The sequence below is a fragment of the Bos mutus genome, chromosome 1, assembly GCF_027580195.1.
Source record: "Bos mutus isolate GX-2022 chromosome 1, NWIPB_WYAK_1.1, whole genome shotgun sequence".
NCBI lineage: Eukaryota > Metazoa > Chordata > Mammalia > Artiodactyla > Bovidae > Bos > Bos mutus.
The window spans coordinates 127,929,938-127,954,221 of NC_091617.1; the positions used below are offsets into that span (position 1 = coordinate 127,929,938).

At 45.8% G+C, this 24,284-nt stretch overlaps 1 protein-coding gene across 2 annotated transcripts in view; it reads right to left on the bottom strand.

Annotated features, from left to right (window-relative positions):
* CLSTN2 (calsyntenin 2) overlaps positions 1-15,476 on the bottom strand; it is a 742,362-nt gene extending 726,886 nt beyond the window's left edge. Inside the window, exon 1 of one of the 2 annotated variants that reach the window (XM_070375497.1) lies at positions 14,673-15,476. In XM_070375497.1, the coding sequence (XP_070231598.1) occupies positions 14,673-14,778 (106 nt within the window). In that variant the 5' untranslated portion in view covers positions 14,779-15,476. The remainder of the gene's footprint in view (positions 1-14,672) is intronic. The other variant, XM_070375500.1, reaches the window with a different exon arrangement.
* Between the last annotated feature and the right edge of the window lie 8,808 nt (positions 15,477-24,284).

Consider the following 24,284-nt stretch of genomic DNA (forward strand, 5'->3'; position numbering starts at 1 on the left):
ACAGCAGTACCTAGACTGTACTGACTTCCTAACCAAATCCTCATACTCCATCAACCCTACTCAGGTGGGCTTGCACTGGAAAGATGGGCCTGGGGGCCCAGGGATAAAGAAGAAAAATGAGTCAAGGGAAACTCCACCCCAGTGCTGTATCCCCACAAAGCAATGAGCTGGGTTCTAGGGAACTCCAGCCATCTCCACTCCACACACCTACCTGTCAGTCACTTCTGTCACTCAGTCATGTCCGACTCTTTGCAAGCCCATGAACCGCAGCGCACCAGGCCTCCCTGTCCATCACCAATTCCCAGAGTCCACTCAAACCTATGTCCATTGTGTCAGTTATGCCATCAACCATCTCATCCTCTGCTGTACCCTTCTCCTCCTGCCCTCAATCTTTCCCAGCATCAGGGTCTTTTCAAATGAGTCAACTCTTCGCATGAGGTAGCCAAAGTACTGGAGTTTCAGCTTCAACATCAGGCCCTCCAATGAACACCCAGGACTGATCTCCTGTAGCATGGACTGGCTGGATCTCCTTGCAGTCCAAGGGACTCTCAAGAGTCTTCTCCAACACCACAGTTCAAAAGCATCAATTCTTTGGTGCTCAGCTTTCTTTATAGTCCAACTCTCACAGCTATATATGACCACTGGAAAAACCATAGCCTTGACTAGATGGACCTTTGTTGGCAAAGTAATGTCTCTGCTTTTGAATATGCTGTCTAGGTTGGTCATAACTTTCCTTCCAAGGAGTAAGCGTCTTTTAATTTCATGGCTGCAATCACCATCTGCAGTGATTTTGGAGCCCAGAAAAATAAAGTCTGCCACTGTTTCCCCTGTTTCCCCATCTATTTGCCATGAAGTGATGGGACTGGATGCCATGATCTTCGTTTTCTGAATGTTGAGCTTTAAGCCAACTTTTTCACTCTCCACTTTCACTTTCATCAAGAGGCTCTTTAGTTCTTCTTCACTTTCTGCCATAAGGGTGGTGTCATCTGCATATTTGAGGTTATTGGTATTTCTCACGGCAATCTTGATTTCAGCTTGTGTTTCCTCCAGCCCAGCGTTTCTCATGATGTACTCTGCATAGAAGTTAAATAAGCAGGGTGACAATATACAGCCTTGACGTACTCCTTTTCCTATTTGGAACCAGTCTGTTGTTCCATGTCCAGTTCTAACTGTTGCTTCCTGACCTGCATACAGATTTCTCAAGAGGCAGGTCAGGTGGTCTGGTATTCCCATCTCTTTGAGAATTTCCCACAGTTTATTGTGATCCACACAGTCAAAGGCTTTGGCATAGTCAATAAAGCAGAAATAGATGTTTTCCTGGATCTCTCTTGCTTTTTCAATGATCCACTGGATGTTGGCAATTTGATCTCTGGTTCCTCTGCCATTTATAAAACTAGCTTGAACATCTGGAAGCTCACAGCTCACATTTTGCTGAAGCCTGGCTTGGAGAATTTTGAGCATTACTTTACTAGCATGTGAGATGAGTGCAACTGTGTGGTAGTTTGAACATTCTTTGGTATTATCTTTCTTTGGGATTGGAATGAAAACTGACCTGTGCTAGACCCTAAACCTCTGCAGACACAGGATGAGCATGCCACAGACCCTGACTTCAAGGATCAGGCAGTTTAGGAGCAAGCAGGTAGGCAAGCTGCTAAGTGCCACAATGAAAGTACATATGGGAGCTATGCAATGGAGGTGGCGGTGGGGAGTGGTAAGAATACCCTCCGGGACAGCCCAGGGATGCATCCTAGAGGCACCAGGCTGCCAGGCAAGGCAGAAGCAGATAGAGTAGGGTGTGTGCACTCTCAGAGGCACAAGAAGGCCCAGGAGGCAGGGAACTGAGTTCCTTCCTTGGGTCAGGCTGAAGCATGAGGAGAAGATTCACTCATCCGCTTGCTTAGGCACTCTGCTAGGAGCTGGGCCCTGTGCACATAAGCACACCTTCTAGTCCAGGAACAGGTGGGCACCCACTAAAGAAAGGCCTTCTGGGATAAGCCAAGCAAAGTAGGGCTTTGCAAGTGGCACTAGTGGTAAAGAATCTGTCTGCCAATGCAGGAGACACAAGAGACACAAACTCAGTCCCTGGGTAGGAAAGATTCCCCTGGAGGAAAAAAAATGGCTACCCAGTCCAGTATTCTTGCCTGGAGAATCTCATGGACAGAGGAGCCATGTCCATGGGGTCGCACAGAGTCAGAGATGACTGAACATCTGAGTGCACACAAGGAATAGACATTATCCTGAAATTGATGAAGTGACACAGAGGAATTCTGACCCGGAGGTGATGAACTGGGTGTGACAAGGGCTGCATAGAATTGGATTAAAGAGGAATCAGTCCATGAGCTGGAGGGATAGAGAAGTACAGTCAGGCCAGGAGAATCCAAATTACCAAGTGCTCTCTGAGCAGTGACGCCCTGCCTCCCCACCACCCCCCAGCCTCACCCTCCGTCCTGAGCTGGCTGCAGTAGAAAGAATCAGGGGTATAGATGGTGCCTGTCACAAGAAGCAAGGACCAGAGGGAAAAAAAACAGTCCAGGGCACTGAAGAACACATGGAGAACAACAGATGGAGAAGGATTAGGGTGCTACAGACTGCTGAGTGAGGTGTGCTGGCCGCTGCTCAGGAGATACCCTGCCCTGCCTTTCAGCAGATGCAATCAAGCTAGAGAACTAGGTTGAGTCCTTGCGGCTAATGGAGGGGAGACACTGGGCTGGATGACCATATTCAGGCAGTGCTTCTGTGGTTGAGTCTGAGCACCCCATCTGCACACCTGAGGCTCTTGCATTTCAATGGACGTTGACTTCCTCCCTTGCCTCTTGGGGTACCTACTTAAGTGTTCAGGTGGGTTGGCTGGGGATTAGCAGGGCTTGAATTTCCCAGAAATCAAGGTTGCCTTAGTTCTGAAGGGGAGAAAGGATGTTCAAGTGCCCGTTTTCACCCACAGCCATGGAAACCACACACACTAAGCCCCATGGTGTCTCCATGCCAGGACCTAAGAGCGAAAAGCCATCAAGACCCAGTAGAGCTGGCAGTCAGCATGGGCAGGAGCCCAGATTTTTAAGGATCTGTAGCCGCTACTGCCAGCTTTTGGATGACATAAGGTGGGTCAAATAGACTCATCCCTGGAGGGCTTCCACAATTTGAGCACAGGAGCTAAATCGCTCTAATACAGTTTGAGTGCCATGACAGAGACCCATCTGTCTCACATGTCCCCCACAGCCTCCAGGCAGCCTACCATGCTGCCCCAAATGCCACCAGTGTGCAAATGCTTAACCCTAGGGGTGGAGCTGTGTTCCCTCTTTCTAAATGCACACATCACCAAGTGAGATCATACATCATGTCCCATTACCTTAGCTTACAGGAAAGTCAGAGTGTTTCCTCTCTGATAAGACGATGTAAATAGAGCTTTAGGGCATCAGGTCTAGGAGACTTGAGATAGGGGTAGTAGCACCTCCAAATTCCCTCTATCAGGGCCCATATGGTTGGGAGTATAAACAGGTGACTTGTTTTGAAGCTGTGACTGCATGGTGAGCCCTGTGTCTTTAGTAAGATTAGATGGTTCTGATCCACAGAAGTAGCCAAGTCTTCTAAAGATATTTCTATTAACATTTCCCATGGGACTGAGAAAACAGACTGTAAGATTAGGAGGAAGATGATTCTCATTAATATTGGTGGTATTTTAAGCAGTGGCTTCCAGGGAGCAGCCAAACCTTACCTCCAAAAGCAGTTCTTAGTCCTCCAAGGTCTTGAAGAGAGAGATCCTGGTGGAAACCGGGAGCAGGAAGAGATATCTCAGGAGGGAAAACGGTGGATGAGAAGGATGCTAAAGGCGACCCAACAATTCCATCAGCCCTCCCCTTCTCCCTCATAGGCTCTGAGACAAGAGGTGGGATACATCTGAAAGCAAAACTCCAGAAAAACATCTTCAAGCAAAGATGCTTGGCTAGTGTCTGACTTGAATTCCTCCACGAAAGAGGGCTGGAATTTAAGTACTAGCAGATGGGTAGAGAGGGGAGGCAGGGGGCTCTTCAAGAAGAAAATATTTTATTCATGATCTCTAGTCAAAAGAGGAATCAGTTCAGTTCAGTTCAGTTCAGTCCCAGAGGAATAGACCACTAAAAAGACTTAAATGTCATTTTTAAATTAATACACAAGAAACAACCATCTTGATAATTCTGATGATGGTGCAATAAAGCCAAAATCATTGGTTTGCTTTTGGGAAAAAAAATAGCCAATAAAAAGAAAGTAAAATCTAGGTCTTGAATGTAAAATTCTTTTTAACTCTATAAATCTCTGATCAGCCTCCTTCCCTGTTCCAAATGATAACATACGCTCCCACAAACAAACAAAAATACACAAGAAAGGAAGAAATGAAGATGAAGGAAGGAAGAAAGGAAAGTAGGAAGGAATGAAAGAAATAAACTTAATACAATAAACTGTAAACTCAATATCTTCTCTCATTGCCTAACATTTCTGTGAATTTCCTGAGTGATGGCTTGTCTTTTAGCTCTTGGCTGAGAGTCCTGATTCTTAATCCCTCCCATACAGGGTATGGAGGAGAGAATTTCAAGCATTTTGCAACACATAAGTGTGCCAAGAAGTGCTGGCAGAGCACTATGAACTGAGATTCTAGGACTGAGTGGGTTCTGTCCTTGCGTGAGGACCAGAGTATGCTAGCTCCAGAAACACGGAGAAGCAGTCGCACACTCCAACACTGCTCTCCCACATTCTATGTGACATCTAACCATTAGTGATACATTCCTTCCAATTAACATTATCCTTGGTAGGTCTGGAACCACTAGCTCCAGGGCAGGCTGTGGTTATCTGAAACACACTGCCTTTCAAAGGGTTTGTGGAACAGAGTGAAAATCTGTCCCTAGGAGAGCATTTGCAGGTTGGAGAACTCAGAAGCAGAAAAGAGTTGGAAAAACAAACATTCAGAACCACAAACCACCAAACACATCCAAACACACAATCAAGTTAAGGAAATGCATACAGAGTCTCCTCCACGATTCCTTTTTTTTTTCTTTTGACGTGGATCATTTTTAAAGTCTTTATTGAATTTGTTACAACATTGCTTCTGTTTTGTGTTTCGGTTTTTTGGCGGCAAGGCCTATAGGCTCTTAGCTCCCCAGCCAGGGATCAAACTGAACCCCTTGCATTGGAAGGTGAAGTCTTCACCACTAGACCACCAGGGAAGTCCCTCCCCTGATTCTTCGAAAGTGTTTATACTACGCCCTGCTCCCTCTAGCCTTTGTGCAATCTCCATGGTCCCATGAGAGAGGGACAGAGCAGGTGACAAGCTACTCCAGAGACCCCAGTCCTCACTCAACAAACTTTCCTTGAAAAGCAGGCTTTTAACTGGATGACTAGGGACTCCTCTTCTCTCACACTCTCACTCTCCACCCCGGCAGGTAAAAGGACAGCGATCTTGGCCCCCAACCTGACAGGTCTGAATAGAGATCCCAGATGAAGAGTCTGGGTCCATTCCCATCCACCTGACCCTCCTTCTTTCTTTTCCTGATCGCCTCCCAAGGTTTTGTTCACCAGCCTGTCCTCAGCAATCAGACGGTCAAAGGCAGACTGAAAAGGAGGAGCTGCAAGGGCCCAAGGGCAAGATGACCCTTGACACCCCAATGGGTCACTAACTTTCCATTACCCACACCCACTTGAGGCTGCCCTGTCCACACCCAAAGCTGGGCTGCCTTCTGTGAAATAGGCAGAAGCTTCCTCAGAGCACCTAGCCTGAGCATCAGGCAGAAGCTTCTCTGGCTTCAGGTGTGGATTGACATGCTAAGTGTTTCCTGACAGCCCAAGAGAGCGTGAATACCTAGCCATGTTCTCAAGCTACACAAGTCTAGCGCCAACTGTACTGATGCAGAGGAAATCGCAAATAATGCACTTTAAGGCCAGAACTCCAATGTTTTTGAAGGGTTTCATTTCTCCTCCTTTCCAACTTTGATATACATACTTACTTAACAAGGGTCTGGGGAGGGTTAATTGAATTAATGTATGTAAAGTGCTCGAGGTTTGAAGAGAATACGCAATATAAATGGAAGTGTCACTAAAAAGGTTAATCTAATTTACATCTAACACTTTCAGTTCATGGTGTTAATGAACTATATCCTTTTAGAGAGTGATTAATTTATAGAAATGTGATTATTTTTCCTAATGCTTTATATGGGTCAGCTTCTTCTCTTACTGTATCTAACTTTATAGGAGAATTCAGCATTTTATAAATTAAAATAGTAAATCATATACCCCTATAATGGTTATATTTCATTAATTACAAGGAGACATGCATTAGATTAACATTTATCTGTTTTAATTAATTTGCTGCAATGCAGTTATCCATGCAAATTGGAAAACGACACATCAACTTGACATCATATTAACAGTTTTGACTGGTTCTACCCTGAAAATTTATGGGCCTGCAACTGCTGCATAACCATGGTGACCACCCACTGTGCACCATATGCAGACTAAACACAAAAGAACAAGAGCCTTAACGCTAAATGCAGACTTCTGAAAATATCATTAATTGAACTGATAAGACAGTATAAAGGCAGAAAGATGTAGGGCTTTGTTTGAGGGGAGTTTGAGCCCTGAAGTCTCACAGGCAATTTCTTAAATCTGATCACCTTATTTGCTTAAACACTTTATCCTTCCAAAGGGCATTCAGAGCCCTTAGCAAATGGATACTCAGAACTTTCTTGAGCAGAGGAGGGAGATGCCATGGTGTCCTTTTGGCACAGGAAGAAGCAGATATCAGAGGGGCTGCGTGATGTGTCCTGACCCTCACACTGACCAGTGAATCGAAGTCAGGAGACTGGGAAAAAATGCCTTTCCTACCTTCTCCACGATGATTTCCTTGTCGCACTTACTTGGAAGACTGCAGATTTGTTTAACTCTATAATACAACAGGCAGTATGGAAATGCAAAGTGGCAGAAGTCACCAAAAATGATGTGTTGTGGGCTTTTTTTTTTTTTTTAAACAGCAAAACTTAAATTAAATTTCAGCCAATTAAGCATTTTTAGAAGCAATGAGAGTAGTGTTCACAGGCTTTCTCAGTGAGAATTCCAACAGCATCTGCCACACCTGATTCCCTCACACATCTTGGTGTGCTTAAAGTTCTCCTGATTCATCTGTAGAACAGAGTGTTTTCAGTACCATGTGTAAAACAGCTAGTGGGAAGCCGCTCTATATATAGTACAGGGAGCTCAGCTCAGTGCTCTATGATGACCTAGAGGGCTGGGATGAACATATTCTATGATGTTCATTTACCAGTGTGTAAAATGAGTACTTGTGAAAAAGACAACTGATATGTGTAAAATCCAGCCATGACAGCAGAAGGAAGGGTGGCTTTAGGAGCAGTCAGGTTACCTGCTACTCCATCTACACTATCTCTCCCACCCTTGCCACACTCACCTCCTCATTCTACCGAGTCCAGGCTTCAAGTATAACTAATACACTTGAAAATGTCTGTGGTAGCTTTCTTTGACCCTGGCTATTTAAAAAAAAAAAAAAAAGGAGTCAGAGGAGGGCCATGATTAACCCAAATGAACGACTGCTGGGAGGCCTTCCTGGCCCAAGAGACCCGGCCAATGGACCACGCAATGCAGACAGCTGCCTTCTCTGCTTGAGGCCAAGCATGATGGGGGTGGGTGAGGAGGATGGAGGAAGGCCTCCAGCTCCCTGGGTGAGGACAGAAAGGCTATGTTCACTCTTGATGGGGAAGTCAATCAGAGAGTGAGCCTTCCAGAAAAACAATTCTTTCAGCAATTTCGTAGTGAAACCCAAATGCCCTTGGACTGTGAGGAGATGCCTTCCAGGGCAGCAGAGCCTCTCTGGCTCCACTCAGAGCTTCCCTCAGACTGAAGACACATCACACTGCTAGGTATGCTCACATGACATGGGAAGTCCGTGTCTGCCACACTGTTCTGGGTTTACATCTCAGCCCCACGACACTAAGCTGCGGGACCTTGGGCAAGTTACTTCCCTTCTCTGAGTCTCACTTTTCTCCTCTGTAAATACAGGATAGTAATTCGAACTACATAATCAGTGGATCAATCCAACTGGGGTTAAGATCAAACCAACTGTCACATGCAAAGTGCTTAAAATAGTGCTTGGCACAGGGTATGCATTCAATAAACACGCATTCCTTTATTAGCTCTGTAATCTCTGTGCAGAAATATATTTTTCCATGGCTGGGCTCCCTCCTCACTCCTGCCCATGCACCAACATGGGCATTCTTTCTTTGCATCTACATGTCCTACCCCCCAACCCCATCTTCTTACAAATGCCTACTCACCCATTAAGACCTCTTATCTTTCCTAGTTTCTCCTATCCTTGCCAATTTCTGTCTTTCCTGAAAGACTTTTTCAAGGTCTTTCACGCACAGTCTGACCTCTCCCCAGAAGCTATAGAGTTCTTCAAAAGTTTGCGTCATGTGTGATGTTTGCCCTAGACAGAGTGTGAGCTCTCTGACATCTGAAACTTGCTTTATCTTTTTGTTCCCCTCACAGAATAACAGGAGACTGAGAAATGGCTAGCTATTGGCTGATATGGCTAAAAATGGGCCCCAGTTCATGTTTGGGTTGGTCTCACTCTCTCAGGCATTCTCCTCTGATCACTGCCCTCTTCTGCCTTCTGCCTATTGCTCCCTGATGGAATGGTATGGATGAATGTCAGTGTTCTCCCAAAATTCACCTGTTGAAACCCTTCCCCTCAATGTGATGACATTAGGAGAGAGGGTCTTTGGGATACCCTCTCCTTAAAACCCAAATCCTAGCATACTAGGATTAGAAGAGGTCTTGAGGGTGGGGCCCTCATGAATGGGATTAGTGCCTTTATAAGAGTCATGAGAAAACTTGCTTCCTTTCTCTTCATTTCACACATCAGACACAATGAGAAGTTGGCAGTTTGCAACCCAGAAAAGAACTTTCACCAGAACCCAATCATGCCAGCACCCTGATCTTGGACTTCCTTCCTTCAGAACCATAGAAATCAATTTCTGTTGTTTATAAGCCACCCAATCTATTGTATTTTTTTTTTTTTTACAGGAGCTCCAGCTGACTAAGATAGCAAACGTCTGTCCTATTCAGTGCCTGTGTCTTCAGTTCAGCATGCTTCCCCCAGCTCAGTCTTCTCATGATCTATCCACAAACCCACCATTCCAATTTCCACAGGCTCCAATTAGTAGTGGGCTAAATAATAAATTATAAAATAATAATCTGTCTCAAACTGTCATTTGGTTATCACAGCTTCAGTTACCCCTTTCCACATAAACATGCGTCATCACAGAAATCGTCAATATCTTAAACAAACAAAAGAATGCTTCTCTGTTTCCTGGGACAGCAAGGCTGGGAGGAAAATATTCACTGGTCAAGGGACTTCTCTTAACAACCCAAATCACACCAGAGACCAGAATCCCATACCTTCAGCACCAGCATTGAGAGATGTTTAGATAACATACATTGCTGAGTCCTTCCTCAGAGCTCACCCTGCATTAAGTGCCAGGGCTTTAGAGATTAATGAGATGAGATATGGGTCCCAGCCTCAAAGGCATTCATAGAGTAGTATTTTCACAATTCAAGTCAAATGTCTCTGCGTACATATATTTATATATCACTATGTGCACATACATGGAGAGAGACAGAGAAAACAGAGTTTGAATGGAGGGAAGGTATGAACAAAGCTACTGAACTGCCAAGAGGTCAGTCAGAAGGGGAGAATCTCAAATGCTAGAACCCAGTGTTTAAATGATCAGAAATTACAGTCACCATATATTTAATTTTGTTTACATGCCATGAACTGCACTAAGTGATTTCTAAACACTATCCTGCCAACTACTCGGCAAGGCAGATCTTTGTATCCCCATTTGATAGATAAAGAAACTGAGGTTCAAAGGGATTAACTGATTTGCCCAAGATTATCTAACTGGGAAGGGGTAGGGCCAGGATTAGAACCCAGGTTTCTCTGGTTACTAAGCCCAAATTTTCCTTCCTAGAGGACAGGAGAAAAACAAAAATATCCAAAATGTCTGTGAAACAATACCATTGCAACTGCAAACAGGTGGCTTCACTAAGCCAATCACTGCTGATTGTTCAGCTGATATTCCAGAGGCCAGGCAGAAGGATAACCTTGGAGATGCAGGGAGAATCAGGATGTGATTCCAGCTCGGGGGCTTACAGGGTGGTGATGGACCAGCCTAGGAGCACAAGGTACTCCGGAGGGAAAGCCGCAGCCTGGGGGACCAGACTGGGGGACCAGTCAGGGGAGGCTCCCAGGGGAGACCATGTCCAGCCCTGGCCATGTCTTGAGTTACAGAAGGAATCAGGATGAGGAAGGTGACCTTACAGCCCAAAGAATAGTCCAAAGGGCCCAGGGCAGGAATGAGCCCATCCTGGCCCAAGAACCACAGGTACTCTGGGATGAGTGCAGGTCAGCACATGCCCTCTGATGTGCTGCTGGGGATGTTTTGTCACTGTGCTTCAGTTGTTGGGGAAACTACTGCCACATCGCTAGAAGTCACATGCTACTTTCCCAGAGATGATACAGGACAATTCACCATAAAAATCCCACACCACTTTCGCCCCTGTAGGAGGTTCTGCATGTGCACTTTTGAATAGACAGGGATGGTTTTTGAATCTGTTAGAGGGAGGGTGAGGCTGCTCAAAGCAGGTTTCTGTGATTAAGAACAAGGCCCACTCCCTTCACCTCTTGACAGGCCCCTCGAGACAACAGCCTTGGACTCTCCTGCTGCTGGCAGGACCATACGGCTCCTAGGGATCTCAGAGATATAGTCAGCTTCCTCATGGCTGCCAGATCTGCCTTTAAACCCAAAGGGGAGAACACTTGATGAATAGTCAGGGGGCACTGGGTGTAATGAGCCTTCTCATTCTCACCCCAGTGTCACAACCTTCACTGATAGTCCTGGCAAGTCATTTGCCCTCTTTCAGACTTAGTTTCTTCTCTGTGAAGTGGGCTACCAACATCAGCCCTGCATGGCTTGTAAATATGAGACACAGTCCAGGTAAAGAGATTAGCAGAGTGCCTGTTACTCTAAGAAGAGGTTCCACAAACTGCAATTACTACAATTATACAACTCTTGCTACAATTCCGCTCTGTCCTCTCCCCTCCTTACTACCAAATGCTGCACTTGCAAGCCCTTTCCCACCCCCATCTCCCTTGTCTGCATCCCCATCATATGGTACTATGCTTGGTACAAACTCAGCCGGCTGTTATTCTTTTAAAGTTTTCACATAAAAATCTCATCTCTTCAACCAGATCAAAACTCTCAAAGCAAGGCAGTAGAGAGATGGGAATGGGGGTGGTCTTCTTATATTTTCTAAGAACCCTCCAAAGCACTGAGCCAGGCTCTGGAAACATAGGCAGACACAACATCAGTTATTACTGATGGTCTATACTCAAGTATGGGTTTCCCTGGTAGCTCAGCTTGTAAAGAATCTTCTTGTAATGCAACAGACCCTGGTTCAATTCCTGAGTTGGGAAGATCACCTGGACAAGGGATAGGCTACCCTCTCCAGAATTCTTAGGATTCCCTGGTGACTCAGATGGTAAAGAATCCACCTGAAATGCAGGAGACCCCTGGGTTAGGAAGATCCCCTGGAGGAGGGCATGGCAACACACTCCAGTATTCTTGGAGAATGAAAAATAGCCTTCTATTTTTTTGAGAATCCCCATGGACAGAGGAGCCTGGTGGGCTGCAGTCCATGGGGTCACAGAGTCAGACACAACTGAGCAACTAAGCAAAGCACATACTCAGGTATTGTTCTGAACAATCAATGCCTGGATCTTGAGAACTGAAAAGGGTTTGCATACCAGGCTCATGAGAACTGAGACCACTGACATATCACCAAATTTGACACATATCTTAAGATGTTTATTGTATTTCTTTTTCCCCTGGATAAGACATGTCTTTCTCTGCCCCAGAGGCTCCTTGGGTCCACAATGCCCTCTCAGCTTTGCATAGGATCTGGTTCTTTCAAGGCGTCCTGGAAGTATTTGCCTATTTTGAATAGCCAAGACACAGAAAAGTAAAAGGAAGGTGTTATAATAGCTCTCTGGCCACTGTATTATTTCTGAAGTCGGGGATACGTTTGCACTGAAATTGCAGAGATCCTGCAAAAACGGTTCCCAGGGCTTAGCTGCTCGATTTGCTACAGGCAAGAAGCAAGAAACACAAAGGCAGAACCAGCTGTGTGCCTCAAACACAACATCATACAGGAGCCCACACCAGGAAGATGTGCTTCCAGACAGTTGTCCAGAGGGTGTATTCAAGTCTGCCAGGACACTCCACTCCCAATCTTCCTCTACACGTGAATTCGGAACTGTATGGGAAAAGAAGGGTATTTTTCATTCAATCTTCTTCACATGGCTCCCTGACTTTTCTCCTCTTTAGTAATATGGGAATAATAACAACATGGACGTGTTAAACTGCAAAGTCAGTGGCATGATGCATCATATACAAAGCATAATCTTCAGTGTCTCAAACATTCTTCAGAGATGATTTGAAATTTGGAAACGTAAAATGAATGTACATTGTGATAAGGAAAGTCAGCCCTGTACTTCCCAACTGAAGTGTTATAGTAAATGTCTCTGTTTTGATCAAGTATTACACATTTGTCTTTAAAAAAAAAAAAAAAATGCGGCTAACAACGCCCTTTGCAGCCCCCCAGTGGTAGGAAAGAGAAAGAAGGAAGACGAGGGATTCAGAAAGCAACTCGCACTCAGCAGACCAATCAGCTTTTTACTCCAGAAAGACAAATGGCTTGTTTTCAGCACGAAATGAATATGTTCTAACTGAGGAAGATGAAAAGTGTTGGTTAAAATGCACATAATTATTCATATAAGCGTGAATCATTGAGAGCCTGGATTTTTTTTCTTTTCTTTTCAATCTTTCTCTTTTATCTGTACTGTTTTCCATTCTAACCTGGGAACCCCGCAACGCATTAGCATACCAGGTCTTCTTCTCAAACAAGTTTTCCCTTCTTCCTTCACTTGCTGTGAGCCCCCCTGTTTGCAGACATCTGCTCATACATACACAATTTGCTCTACTATAAAGTGAAGAAAAAATTCAATAGCTATCACTCGCCTGTTTAACAAAGTTTTTATATTGGGGAAGGAGAGTAAAAGCTTTGGAACTTCATTAATTCCGTTTTCACAAAAACAACAGTCTCTCGGGGTGATGGGCGGCTTCTTTACACATTTCTTTACCTTTGCCACATGTTTGAGAAATCTTCATCAGTTTTCCGCTGTCTTCCGCCAAAAGAAACTACTTCTCAAGGATGGGGGTGGGGGGATGGGATGAAAAGAAATAGGATGCCTGCTTATAAAATCATGTCACCAAAAACCATGTCATCAAAAAACTAAAAGGTTACAGGATGAACAGAAACTCTACTATCCTCAATTGTATCATTCTCAAGTTGCGAGAGAGGCATTTCCGAGGTTCTCAGGAGTCGAACTGTGTGCCTCATACTCTCCCCACCCTCCAAGGGTAATTAAACACAGAAAACATTCCCTCCTGAGCCAAGTGGAAGCTACAGTGCAAAGCCAGCTTGCAAATCAAATTGCCTCTAATAGGGCGTCTCTTTATCTTCTGGAGCAAACTCCTTCCTCTGACAATGGTCACTGACCACGATCCTCCCGGAGCTGGTTAACGGGCAAATTTGACCACAACCATTAAACCAAGCGCAAGCTCTCCCAGTTAAAGCACAGAGAATCAACAAGTTAGCATAAAGCTGGGCGCCCCAGCCCAGAACTGCCTCTCCGGCGCCCACCGCCGCCCACCCCTCGCTCTGCTCCTCCCTTGCCTCGCCCACCACCGTCCAGCAAGCACGTGACCTTCCGTTTTCAGTTCACCCTCTGGTCTCCCCCACCCCAGCGCTCCTCCCCGCACTCCAAGGCAGCAAATTCCGCGGTTCGCCAGCCTACAGCCTCTCGACCTCGCCAGGCGTTCGCCCGGATCTTGCTTCCTCCGAGGCGCGAGGAGCCGAGAGGTCAAAACTACAAGCGAACCAGAATAGCCGGGAGGGAGGTCACCCGGTTCTGCGCCCGGGTGCCGAAGCACAGTCGCAGAGGCTGTGGGGAACATCACATCCCGCACTTCTCCTGGACCCCGAGGGCGCGCATTCCCAGCGGAGCCAGAGCCGCCCCGGGGGAGCCTGAGGCCAGCCAAGGGGAGCCTTCTCTGGAGCCCACAAGTTTCCACCCCATCCCCGAGCTGGGAGACGAGCCCTGCTCTCTCATTAGAGGCGCCGCCGCCGATTCCTCTTTCTGGGCTGAAGCAGACAACTGCCTCTCCGCGTCGCACCAGCGCCCTGCTCGAGTCGTCTCCCGGCCAGAGCCCGCGACTCAGACAGTACGCCCCCATCCCGGGGCAGACAGCCCCGAAACTTATCCCGACTCCCCAGACCTCGCCTTCCCCAGGGTCCCTAGGCCCCGCCCAGGGCTTGGGTCGGCGTCCGCAGGTGAAATCTATCTAGTCCACGGCGCAGAGCGCTCACTTCGGGCAACCTGGGCGCACGGGCGCCGGGAAACTGCGGCAAGGAAGGGTGTGCAAATCCAGCGTGAGCCCGGGTGCCCGCTGCTTACACTCTCAAGCCCGCCCTGCTTCCCTCCTCGAAGACGAAGAAAGTTCCCCAGCACCCACCTTTAGCCGCGAGGAGGCGGCGCCGCCCGCTCTCCCCGCCGCCGCTGCCGCTCCCCACGCCCAGCGCCAGCAGGAGCGGCACCCAGCACAGCCTTCCAGTCAGCATCCTCGCCGCCGCCGCCGCCTCAGAGCTGCCGCCGCCGCCTATTGCCCGCACCGACTCTCCCCTCCCGGTGCGCGCCGGGCCGCGGGCCGCCTCGCCCTGCCGCTGGGTGCGCTTTGGGAGCCGCCGCGCTCGGTCTCCGGTGTCCACCGCCGCGCCGCTAGCCCGCCGGCAGCAGCCGCGCTCACTGGCACGGACCTGGAGCGGCTCCGGCGCTCACCCCGGGACGGCCCGTGACGTCACGGACGGGGGGAGGCGGCTCCTGCATATTCATGAGGCGCGGACACCGGCAGCGGCCGTGAGCTCGCGGCTCCGCGGCCCCGGCCCCCAACTTTGCCCGCCGTCCTCGAGCTCTCGGGGCGCTCCAGCTCCAGTTTTCCTGCTCCAGGCAGGACTCGGCTCCCAAAGGGCCAGGTGGGCGGCTGCGGGGAGCCCTCTGGCCGTGCACCCTTCTCGCTCCGGCTCGCAAATAACTGCCTAAAGGGATGACTGGCTCCCTCAGAAGTGGTTCCCGGGAGCCTGAGCGTCGCCCGCGGGGACTCAGGGCGCCGGGCCCCGCCACGCCCTTGAAGCTGACATCCGCTCCAAGAGAAGCGGGGGCGTTGCTGCCAGTCCTGCCCGTGGCCGGAACTCTGGACGTTCTATGCCGCCTGGTCTGGGGAGGGCGCCCGGCCCACGCTAGAGTTGGAGAGCGCGAGTGCTGCGAGCGCTGGTCGGAGTTGCGGGGCCGTGTGCATCACCGCGGACCGGAAGGGCAGTGGCCGGAGTCCACACCATCTTGGAGATGCAGGGACAGCCAAGGCTCCCGGAGGCTGATGGACCAGATCACAGAAGGCAGACTTGGGGCGCTGGGCCTGCCGAGGCTACAGTGGGACAGAAACTTCGCTGCAGTATGGTGGCAAGGCAAGAAGTTACCACCTTTCTGTTTCACTGCACGTATCTTAAGACCTGGCCACCTGACGTCATGCTTGGTAACACCTCGTAATTGTCAGATCCCAGAGTGCAAGGGCCATGCACTCCTGACGACCCTCCCCAACCCCGGGCCACAGAGGTTTCAAAGAGGTACTCCATAAACTAATTAATGGCTCACAATAAATCCTTGACCATATTCGCATACATGTGTGCAGTGCCAATATCACACACAAGTCAGGGTTCAAATAAGGACGTAGAGAAATCCAGAGAGAACCAAAAGTTATTTATTCATTGATTCATCCCTTTTACTGAGCACCTAGACAGGTAATGTCACCCTGCCACTGGACACTAAATTAGACATTAAACCATCCAAAGACCCAGGAGAGTTGTCTGTCCTCTCTTTAAAGTCTTTGTTCCTGTGAGAAGCCAAAAAAGGCAGTAAAAGGCAATTACTATGCTTTGTGGTAGGCACATTATGTTGCTAGATATGAGCCTATACAAATCAATTAACAAAATGTATATGCTGCAACGGTGTCTAAACAGCATCCTATAATTAATAACTGTAGTTTGGGGTACTCAACAAAGCCATAAAATCCATTAACAGCCCTCCTGCTGTTCAGTCACTCTGCACCCAGCCTGGCAGCTCACCCAGAGCTACTGCCATTGTGCAGGTGGACTCTTCTGCATTTCCAGGCACTGAGAGGTGCTTGGAGTGCAGCCATGAATCACACTGGCTACAGAAAGCCTCAACCCAGGAAAGGTGCTTCACCTGCACATCTCCTTTAACCTGCACAACCCATGTCTGTGCTGTTACTCTCCTTTCATACAGGAGTAAATGGAGCAAACTTCCTTGTCCAAGGTCAAAGGGCTAAAAAATCCCTCAGGCCCACACTAGGTTCTTGCCCTTTCCAGACTTGGTGTCGGAATCCAGAAAGAATGGCGTGCAGAAGAAGGAAAAGCTGACCCAAGCAAAATCAGGGAGGCCAGCAAATAGAGGAAGAATATAGACGAGTCTCATTTTCTTCCATTTATGCTACACCCAGGGCTTCCCAGGTTGGCTCAGTGGTAAAGAATCCGCCTGCTAGCGCAGGAGACGCCAGTTCTATCCCTGGGTGGAGAAGCTCACCTGGAGAAGAGAATGGCAAACAACTCCAGTATTCTTGCCTGGGAAATCTCATGTTCAGAGGGGCCTAGCAGGCTACAGTCCGTGGGGTCACAAAAGAGTCTGACACAACTTAGTGACTAAACAACAACTTCATGCTCCATCCAATTATATATCTGCTTCCCCTTCATTTTCTAATAAATAAACTTACTTTACTGACCTACTGTCATTCTATTGAGCTTTCTAAGACCATTTGGCTAGTTCCCAAAATTTTGCATGGACTTTCAAATCAGACCAAATAATGAAAAAGAAGAGAACATACAGTTGATGGGGAAGCATCCTCAAACCCATGCAGCAGATCACCAGAAAGAACACAGCAGAGAAAGATACCAGGAGGTAGGCCAGTTGCTAACAACATTGCTAACCTCTATTTCCTCCTCTACGAATAGGGGGGGATAATTTATGCCTGTTGTAAAAAATCAAGTGCACTAATGGCCCCTATTTGTTTATACACCCCTGGATTCATTCCCTTTGGATATATTATCCACATGATTTGCTTTGGCCAGTAAGACAGCAGCCATGCATGTTTTCTATTCCTCTACCAGGTCAACCAAGAGGTGACCTGCTGGAGGGTGAGACCACACAGAGTGGAGCTGAGCTATCCATCCAGCCACGGTCATCCTAGACTAGTCAGCACCAACTGACCCACAAGCTGAATGCAGACAACGTGAGCAAGCCCAGCCAAGACCAGCCAATCCTGACCCACATCAGAGCTGCCCAACCGACTTATGAAAAGTAATCAGTGGTTGCATTCAGCCACTACGTTTTGGGGTGGTTGATTAAGGAGCATTTCCCTTGTGGCTTAACTGGTAAAGAATCCACCTGCAATGTGGGAGACCTGTGTTCAATCCCTGGGTTGGGAAGATCCCCTGGAGAAAGGAAAGGCTACCCACTCCAGTATTCTGGCCTGGAGAATTCCATGGACTGTATAGTCCATGGGTCGCAAAGAGTCAGACACAACTGAGTGACTTTCACTTTCACACCTACTTCATAAGTAGGTCATTACAAGAAGTAAATGAGAAAATATATGTAGAACTCTTAGTGTGTTGACTACGTGTTGGCACATAGTCAACATTCAATAATTGTAAAAATGTCTCCATTTCATCCTTACTTCCCAAGTCTCTGAAATGCCAGTCATAAACCTGAGTTATGTCTTTTGCAAGAAAGGCACCAACAACCTGGCATGGAGGGGATGAAAGTAAGTTCAGCCTTGGAAATTCTCAGGCCACAAGAGCCTTGAGCCCACATAATCTGTATGGAGCACAGCTATGCCCTCTGCCTGTGCTAGGCCATTGCAGATACAAAAAGTGGATAATATAACCCAACAGTTAATATGTTCCGGTTCACTCCATGCCAGGCTTTGCAATAGGGGTTTTGCATCCCATACTTAATTTAATCCTTTCAACAACAGGTGTTATTTTCCTGCTTTGTTCTGACCAGTTTACTGTCTAAGAAAGTTTGAGTAATTTATCTACACTAACTTAAATGTGCAGGATATGAATTAATGTCTGACTAATAGAAATTCTTTCTATGTGAGAGAAATTCTTTCTCTCACACATTATCATTTTGAGAGAAGCATGTAGGATAAGTAAGCAACAAAAAGTAATTTCACAGACTCACAAACATAGAGAACAGACTTGTGTTCCCAAGGGGGAGGGAAGGATTGGGAGTTTAGGGTTAGTAGATGCAAAATATTATATGTAGAATGGATAAACGACAAGGTCCTACTCTATAGCACAAAGAACTATATTCAATATCCTGTGATAAGCCATAACAGAAAAGATTATGATAAACCATATATGAAAAATATATATATGTATCTGAATCACTTTGCTGTACAGCAGAAATTAACACATTGTAAATCAAATATACATCAATAAAATAAAAAAAATTTTTAAGGTAGTTTCAAATCAGAAGAGGTAGCTTCGGGAATTCAGCTTTTAAAAAGATCTTTATCCACCATCATTTCTGAATATTAAACAATTATTTAAATAACCAATTGAAACCAAAGTAGTGATACAAATCTCCGAATTTGTTGAGGCTGCCCCCTTTATTCTTGACTAGCTATTGTGGTGTGTTCTATTACAGATCTTGCTCAAAAATGGTAAGCAGATGATGTAAGGCTTTGTTCACTTTAAGCTCCACGCCCAGGGCCCCACCTGGCAAAGTGGTATTGAATCTCAGGCAATTTATTTGGGTCAATAGTTTTTAATAAATAAATAACTCTACTGTTTCAGAAAATAGAATCTAACGGGAACAGGCCTGACATAAACACAGCCATTCCCTCTCATTTTCACCAGGGTCATTAATGCTTTGCCCAATTAAGTACCAAAACACAGCCCCTGAATAATTTAAACTGGATGATTGAGGAAAATAAATTATACCAGCTTATGGAAACTTATTTTTAAAAAGAAAATTAAACTGCGGCTTTCTACATGACCTAAATTGAATTTAACTAAAAATACTTAACTTTAAAAGAAAGGTCAAAAACCTGATTCTTAAAGAACTGGAGTCATTTATTGCTCCCCTCCCCCACTTGGCAGGCAAGGCTAAGTCTTCATGACCCACAAGCAACTGGACATGTTACCGAATTTTCAACATCTCTCAGATGCTTTACTGCTCCTGCAGACGCTGCCACTGCCAAAGGAGCTTTTTAAAGTTTACGCATTTATCTTCAAGAGAAAGTGAGACAAGCTTGTTCACAACCAAATCCAGTTCATGTTCAACATTGTTTAGACATGAATGTTCTATGCTTGGCGAGGCAGAGTGCCTGACTGAAAACAAAGATGTCATTGATTATACCAAGGAATTATTCCAGCACATTCTCTTATACTTTCCTTGGACCTTTATACCCTGCGGTGTTAAAAACAAACAAAAAAAAAAAAAGCCAGAAAATTCAATGACTTCTCCCGTTGACAGATGGATCTATCTTTTCTCTCCTTGAACCTGAACAGGCTTGAGACTGCTTCCTCAGATAGAATTTGGCAAAAGCGATGCTCTGTGACTTCCCAGACTAGATCATAAGGGCAGTGAAGCTTCTGCCTTATTCACTGGGATGCTCACTTTTGGAACCTAGAGACTCCATTGGCAAAGTCCAATGACCTGAGGCCGCCAGCCATGTTGTGAAGGTACCAGGCCACGTGAGGAGGCCACGTGTAAGTGCACTGACCACTCCAGCTGAGTCTAACATTTGCATCATCCCAGAATCTCCAGGTAATTCCACTACCTAGGTGCTGAGTCACCTTCAGCTGTTTGAATCTTTCCATCTAAAGCCTGGGACACATGAAACAGAAACATCATGAAACAAGTCATTTCCACTATACCCTGTCTGTATTCCTGACGCACAGAAACCAATAGTGTGTGTAACAAAATTGTTGTGAAACAGCATGTAAAACATTGCCCAGCTTACACTGGTTTTGCCTCCTTAAATAGGTTGCTGATTAATCAAATCTTGACTTATTTTACAGAGACAGAACTGTGAATGTGCAAGACAGAAATCCCTGTCTCCAGAATGAGCCCAGAACCAAGAATCTTCCATCTGCAGAACTCAAAGAATAGAAATGTTGCCACCAAAGCTCTTTATGAAGCAGAAAGTCCTTCAAAATCCAAAAATAAGGAAAATCCAGGTACCAACTAGCAAGTAGCTTGTAGGGACTAATTCAAGATGAGCCAAACAGAATCCCAGTTTGAAATCCCCTAACTCCTTAAATTTCACCCTTGAACCCCACATCAGGACAGATTTGAGAGCCTTGTCTTCTGTCTCCTTGCTGGTTGATCTCTCATTAAAAGTTCTTTTCTCAAAAGCTGATGCCATATTCTATGCCTATTAGGCAGTGCATCTTTGCTTGGTAACAGTTTTTTATGCCACTAAATTTTCGGGTGGTTTGTAATGCATCAAGAGTAACTGCTGCTGCTGCTGCTGCTGCTAAGTCGCTTCAGTCATGTCCAACTCTGTGCGACCCCATAGATGGCAGCCCACCAGGCTCCCCCGTCGCTGGGATTCTCCAGGCAAGAACACTGGAGTGGGTTACCATTTCCTTCTCCAGTGCATGAAAGTGAGAAGTGAAAGTGAAGTCAAGAGTAACTAAAACATGCTTATTCTAACTTGGTCCCTACAACAAAGACCGGGAAAAGGAAAATGTGGTGAGGTAAGTCCTGTGAGTAATGTGTAATTATCCCATGCTGTAGCTCAAATGTTGAGATTTGTATGGCCAAGAAAAGGAAACAATGGGGCTTAATGGAAAAAGAATGATTTCTAGAATTGCACAAGCCTAGATTCCAAATCCAGCTCTATTATTATCTACCTAAATATGACTCAAGAAAACTGCTTATTCTGTTTGAGCCTAGTTTCCTCATCTACTATGGAGGTGCAATATGTAACCTAATGTAACAAGACTATTTTTAGGGTTAAATGAATTGTAAAGAGGTGAATCCTTTCCCTCCCAAATGGTAGAGATGCAGTAAATGAAACCATCCCTGGTGAGAGTGTGTACTCACCTAGAACCACTCTTGCTTTTGGTGGGCTTTTTTCTGACTCTTCAGTATTTGGTGTTATCTATGCAGGAAAAATGTGAACATATATGGGCGCCCATGAGACCACATCAGTGCCAGACCCACCAGACCCACTGGCACAGGAAGCCACCAGTTCACATGCCCTGCCAGACCAATTCAGGTGTGCTGTATCTAAATCTACCTGCTCTGTCAGCCTCATGCTGGAAAACTCAAAACATTCTTACTGGTGCGGATGTTGGTAAAAAGTAAGAGAGTATGGTGATGGGTGTGTGGTGAAAGTATTGTTTTCACTTTATACAGAAGGTAATGGAAGCCCAGAGAGGTTATGCTGTTGGCTTAATGTCACACAGCCTGGGGTAGATTCTAATTTTCTTGATTCCTGCTCCAGAGCTTCATCTAGACCATGTCCAGTTACATGGAAGTTAATAAGTATACAAACATCAGTGTTTAAAATGCCTGGAGCCGACCAGACCAGGAGCCAGGAATTGCCTTCCACACCAACAGCCCAGTGGAGAGGTCCTAGTAAGAGAGAAGTGAAAGGGTAAACACTTATTTATTTTCCTAGTTCAGAGAAAGAGGCTACCTATGCCTCCTCTTTCTCATTCACAGCCATCCAAGCTTGCTAGACTGCTCCAAGGAAATCATTTCACCCAAGTAATTTTAAAGTTTTATGTCTTTCATATTTCTCAATATTTAAGAAATTCTTTTCCAGGTTGGCATGGTAATGTGTAGTGAATCATGTGTCCAAAGGGGACAGGATATATTATAGCACCTTCACATGATGTTCTACAGCATCTGGGAATGTCAAAAAGCAGTGTCATGTGGTTGCACATGATAAACGGTATATATTTGCCAGCAGAGGAATTGAAGGACATTAAAAACCTGATGCTTTTCCTAAATGGCAAAGCGTGATTCCCTTCCTGCTTTCATCCATGAGCAACTGAATGTTGGAAGCTGACTTTATTGTAAAAAATATCAAGCTGTTTTTGGGATTTAGAGTTTGGAGATGAATACTCTTAAATCAGACTACTAAAATCCAAAGTAAATTCATTTTGCTAAAATTGGTCTAAAGGTTGATTTAATACTGCAGCTACCTGCAGCAGGGGAGGGAGAGAGGGAGGAAGGGAGGGCAGGAAAAAGAGAGAGAGCTTTACAAAGAGCAAATGTGCAAACAATGATTAAGGATTTTGAAGATTTATGTAACATGATTCATATACATGAATATGAAATTGTACTTTACAAACAGAGATTAGGGCTTCCGTTAACTCTTTATAGAAACTGATCAGATGCCTGTATCTTCAAAGTGCTTAAAACATGCCTGTAATTAATACATTCTTTAAATAACTGAGCTGTTGTTGAAGAATAAATATGAAACAAAGATGCTTTCAGGCACCCACTGATAGGTTATCAGCTGTCTCTCACAGAAGGAAACTCTAAGACAGAAGAAGGACGAGTGTACAATAAAAAACATGTGCTGCTAAGTTGCTTTAGTCATGTCCGACTCTGTGCGACCCCATCGACGGAAGCCCACCAGGCTCCCCCGCCCCTGGGATTCTCCAGGCAAGAACACTGGAGTGGGTTGCCATTTCCTTCTCCAATGCATGAAAGTGAAAATTGAAAAAGAAGTTGCTCAGTCATGTCCGACTCTTAGCGACCCCATGGACTACAGCCTACCAGGCTCCTCCATCCATGGGATTTTCCAGGCAAGAGTACTGGAGTGGGGTGCCATTGCCTTCCCCAAAAAAACATGTGGATATATCTAAATAAGATCTAAGCAATGAAACAAACAAAAAAAGTTAAAATAATGAGTAATTTGCGTGACCTAAAAACAAAATAGCAGCAAAATACTAGGCAAAAATTACATACAAACCAGAATAGAAAGTTCAGAATTAAAATGTTTTTTGCCCACAAGTATGCTTGTTAAATCCCTAAAGAGGTGGGAATATCAGACCATCTTACCTGTCTCCTGAGAAACTTGTATGCAGGTCAAGAAGCAATAGTTAGAACTGGACATGGAGCGACAGGCTGGTTCAAAATTGGGAAAGGAGCCTGTCTAGGCTGTATATTGTCACCCTGCTTATTTAACTTATATGCAGAGTACGTCATTCAATATGTTGGCTGGATGAATCACAAACAGGAATCAAGATTATCAACAGCCTCAGATATGCAGATCAGTTCAGTTCAGTTCAGTTACTCAGTCATGTCTAACTCTTTGCGACCCCATGAACCACAGCACCCCAGGCCTCCCTGTCCATCACCAACTCTCAGAGTCCACCCAAATCCATGTCCATTGAGTTGGTGATGCCATCCTACCGTCTCATCCTCTGTCGCCCCCCTTCTCCTCCTGCCCTCGATCTTTCCCAGCATTAGGGTCTTTTCAAATGAGTCAGCTCTTCACATCAGGTGGCCAAAGTATTGGAGTTTCAGCTTCAGTATCAGTCCTTCCAGTGAACACCCAGGACTGATCTCCTTTAGCATGGACTGGCTGGATCTCCTTGCACTCCAAGGGACTCTCAAGTCTTCTCCAACACTACAGTTCAAAAGCATCAATTCTTCGGCACTCAGTTTTCTTTATAGTCCAACACTCACATCCATACATGACTATTGGAAAAACCATAGCCTTGACTAGATGGACCTTTGTTGGCAAAGTAATGTCTCTGCTTTTTAATATGCTGTCTAGGTTGGTCATAACTTTCCTTCCAAGGAGTAAGCATCTTTTAATTTCATGGCTGTAATCACCATCTGCAGTGATTTTGGAGCCCAAAAAACTAAAGTCTGACACTGTTTCTACTGTTTCCCCATCTATTTGCCATGAAGTGATGGGACCGGATGCCATGATCTTCGTTTTCTGAATGTTGAGCTTTAAGCCAACTTTTTCACTCTCCTCTTTCACTTTCATCAAGAGGCTCTTTAGTTATTCACT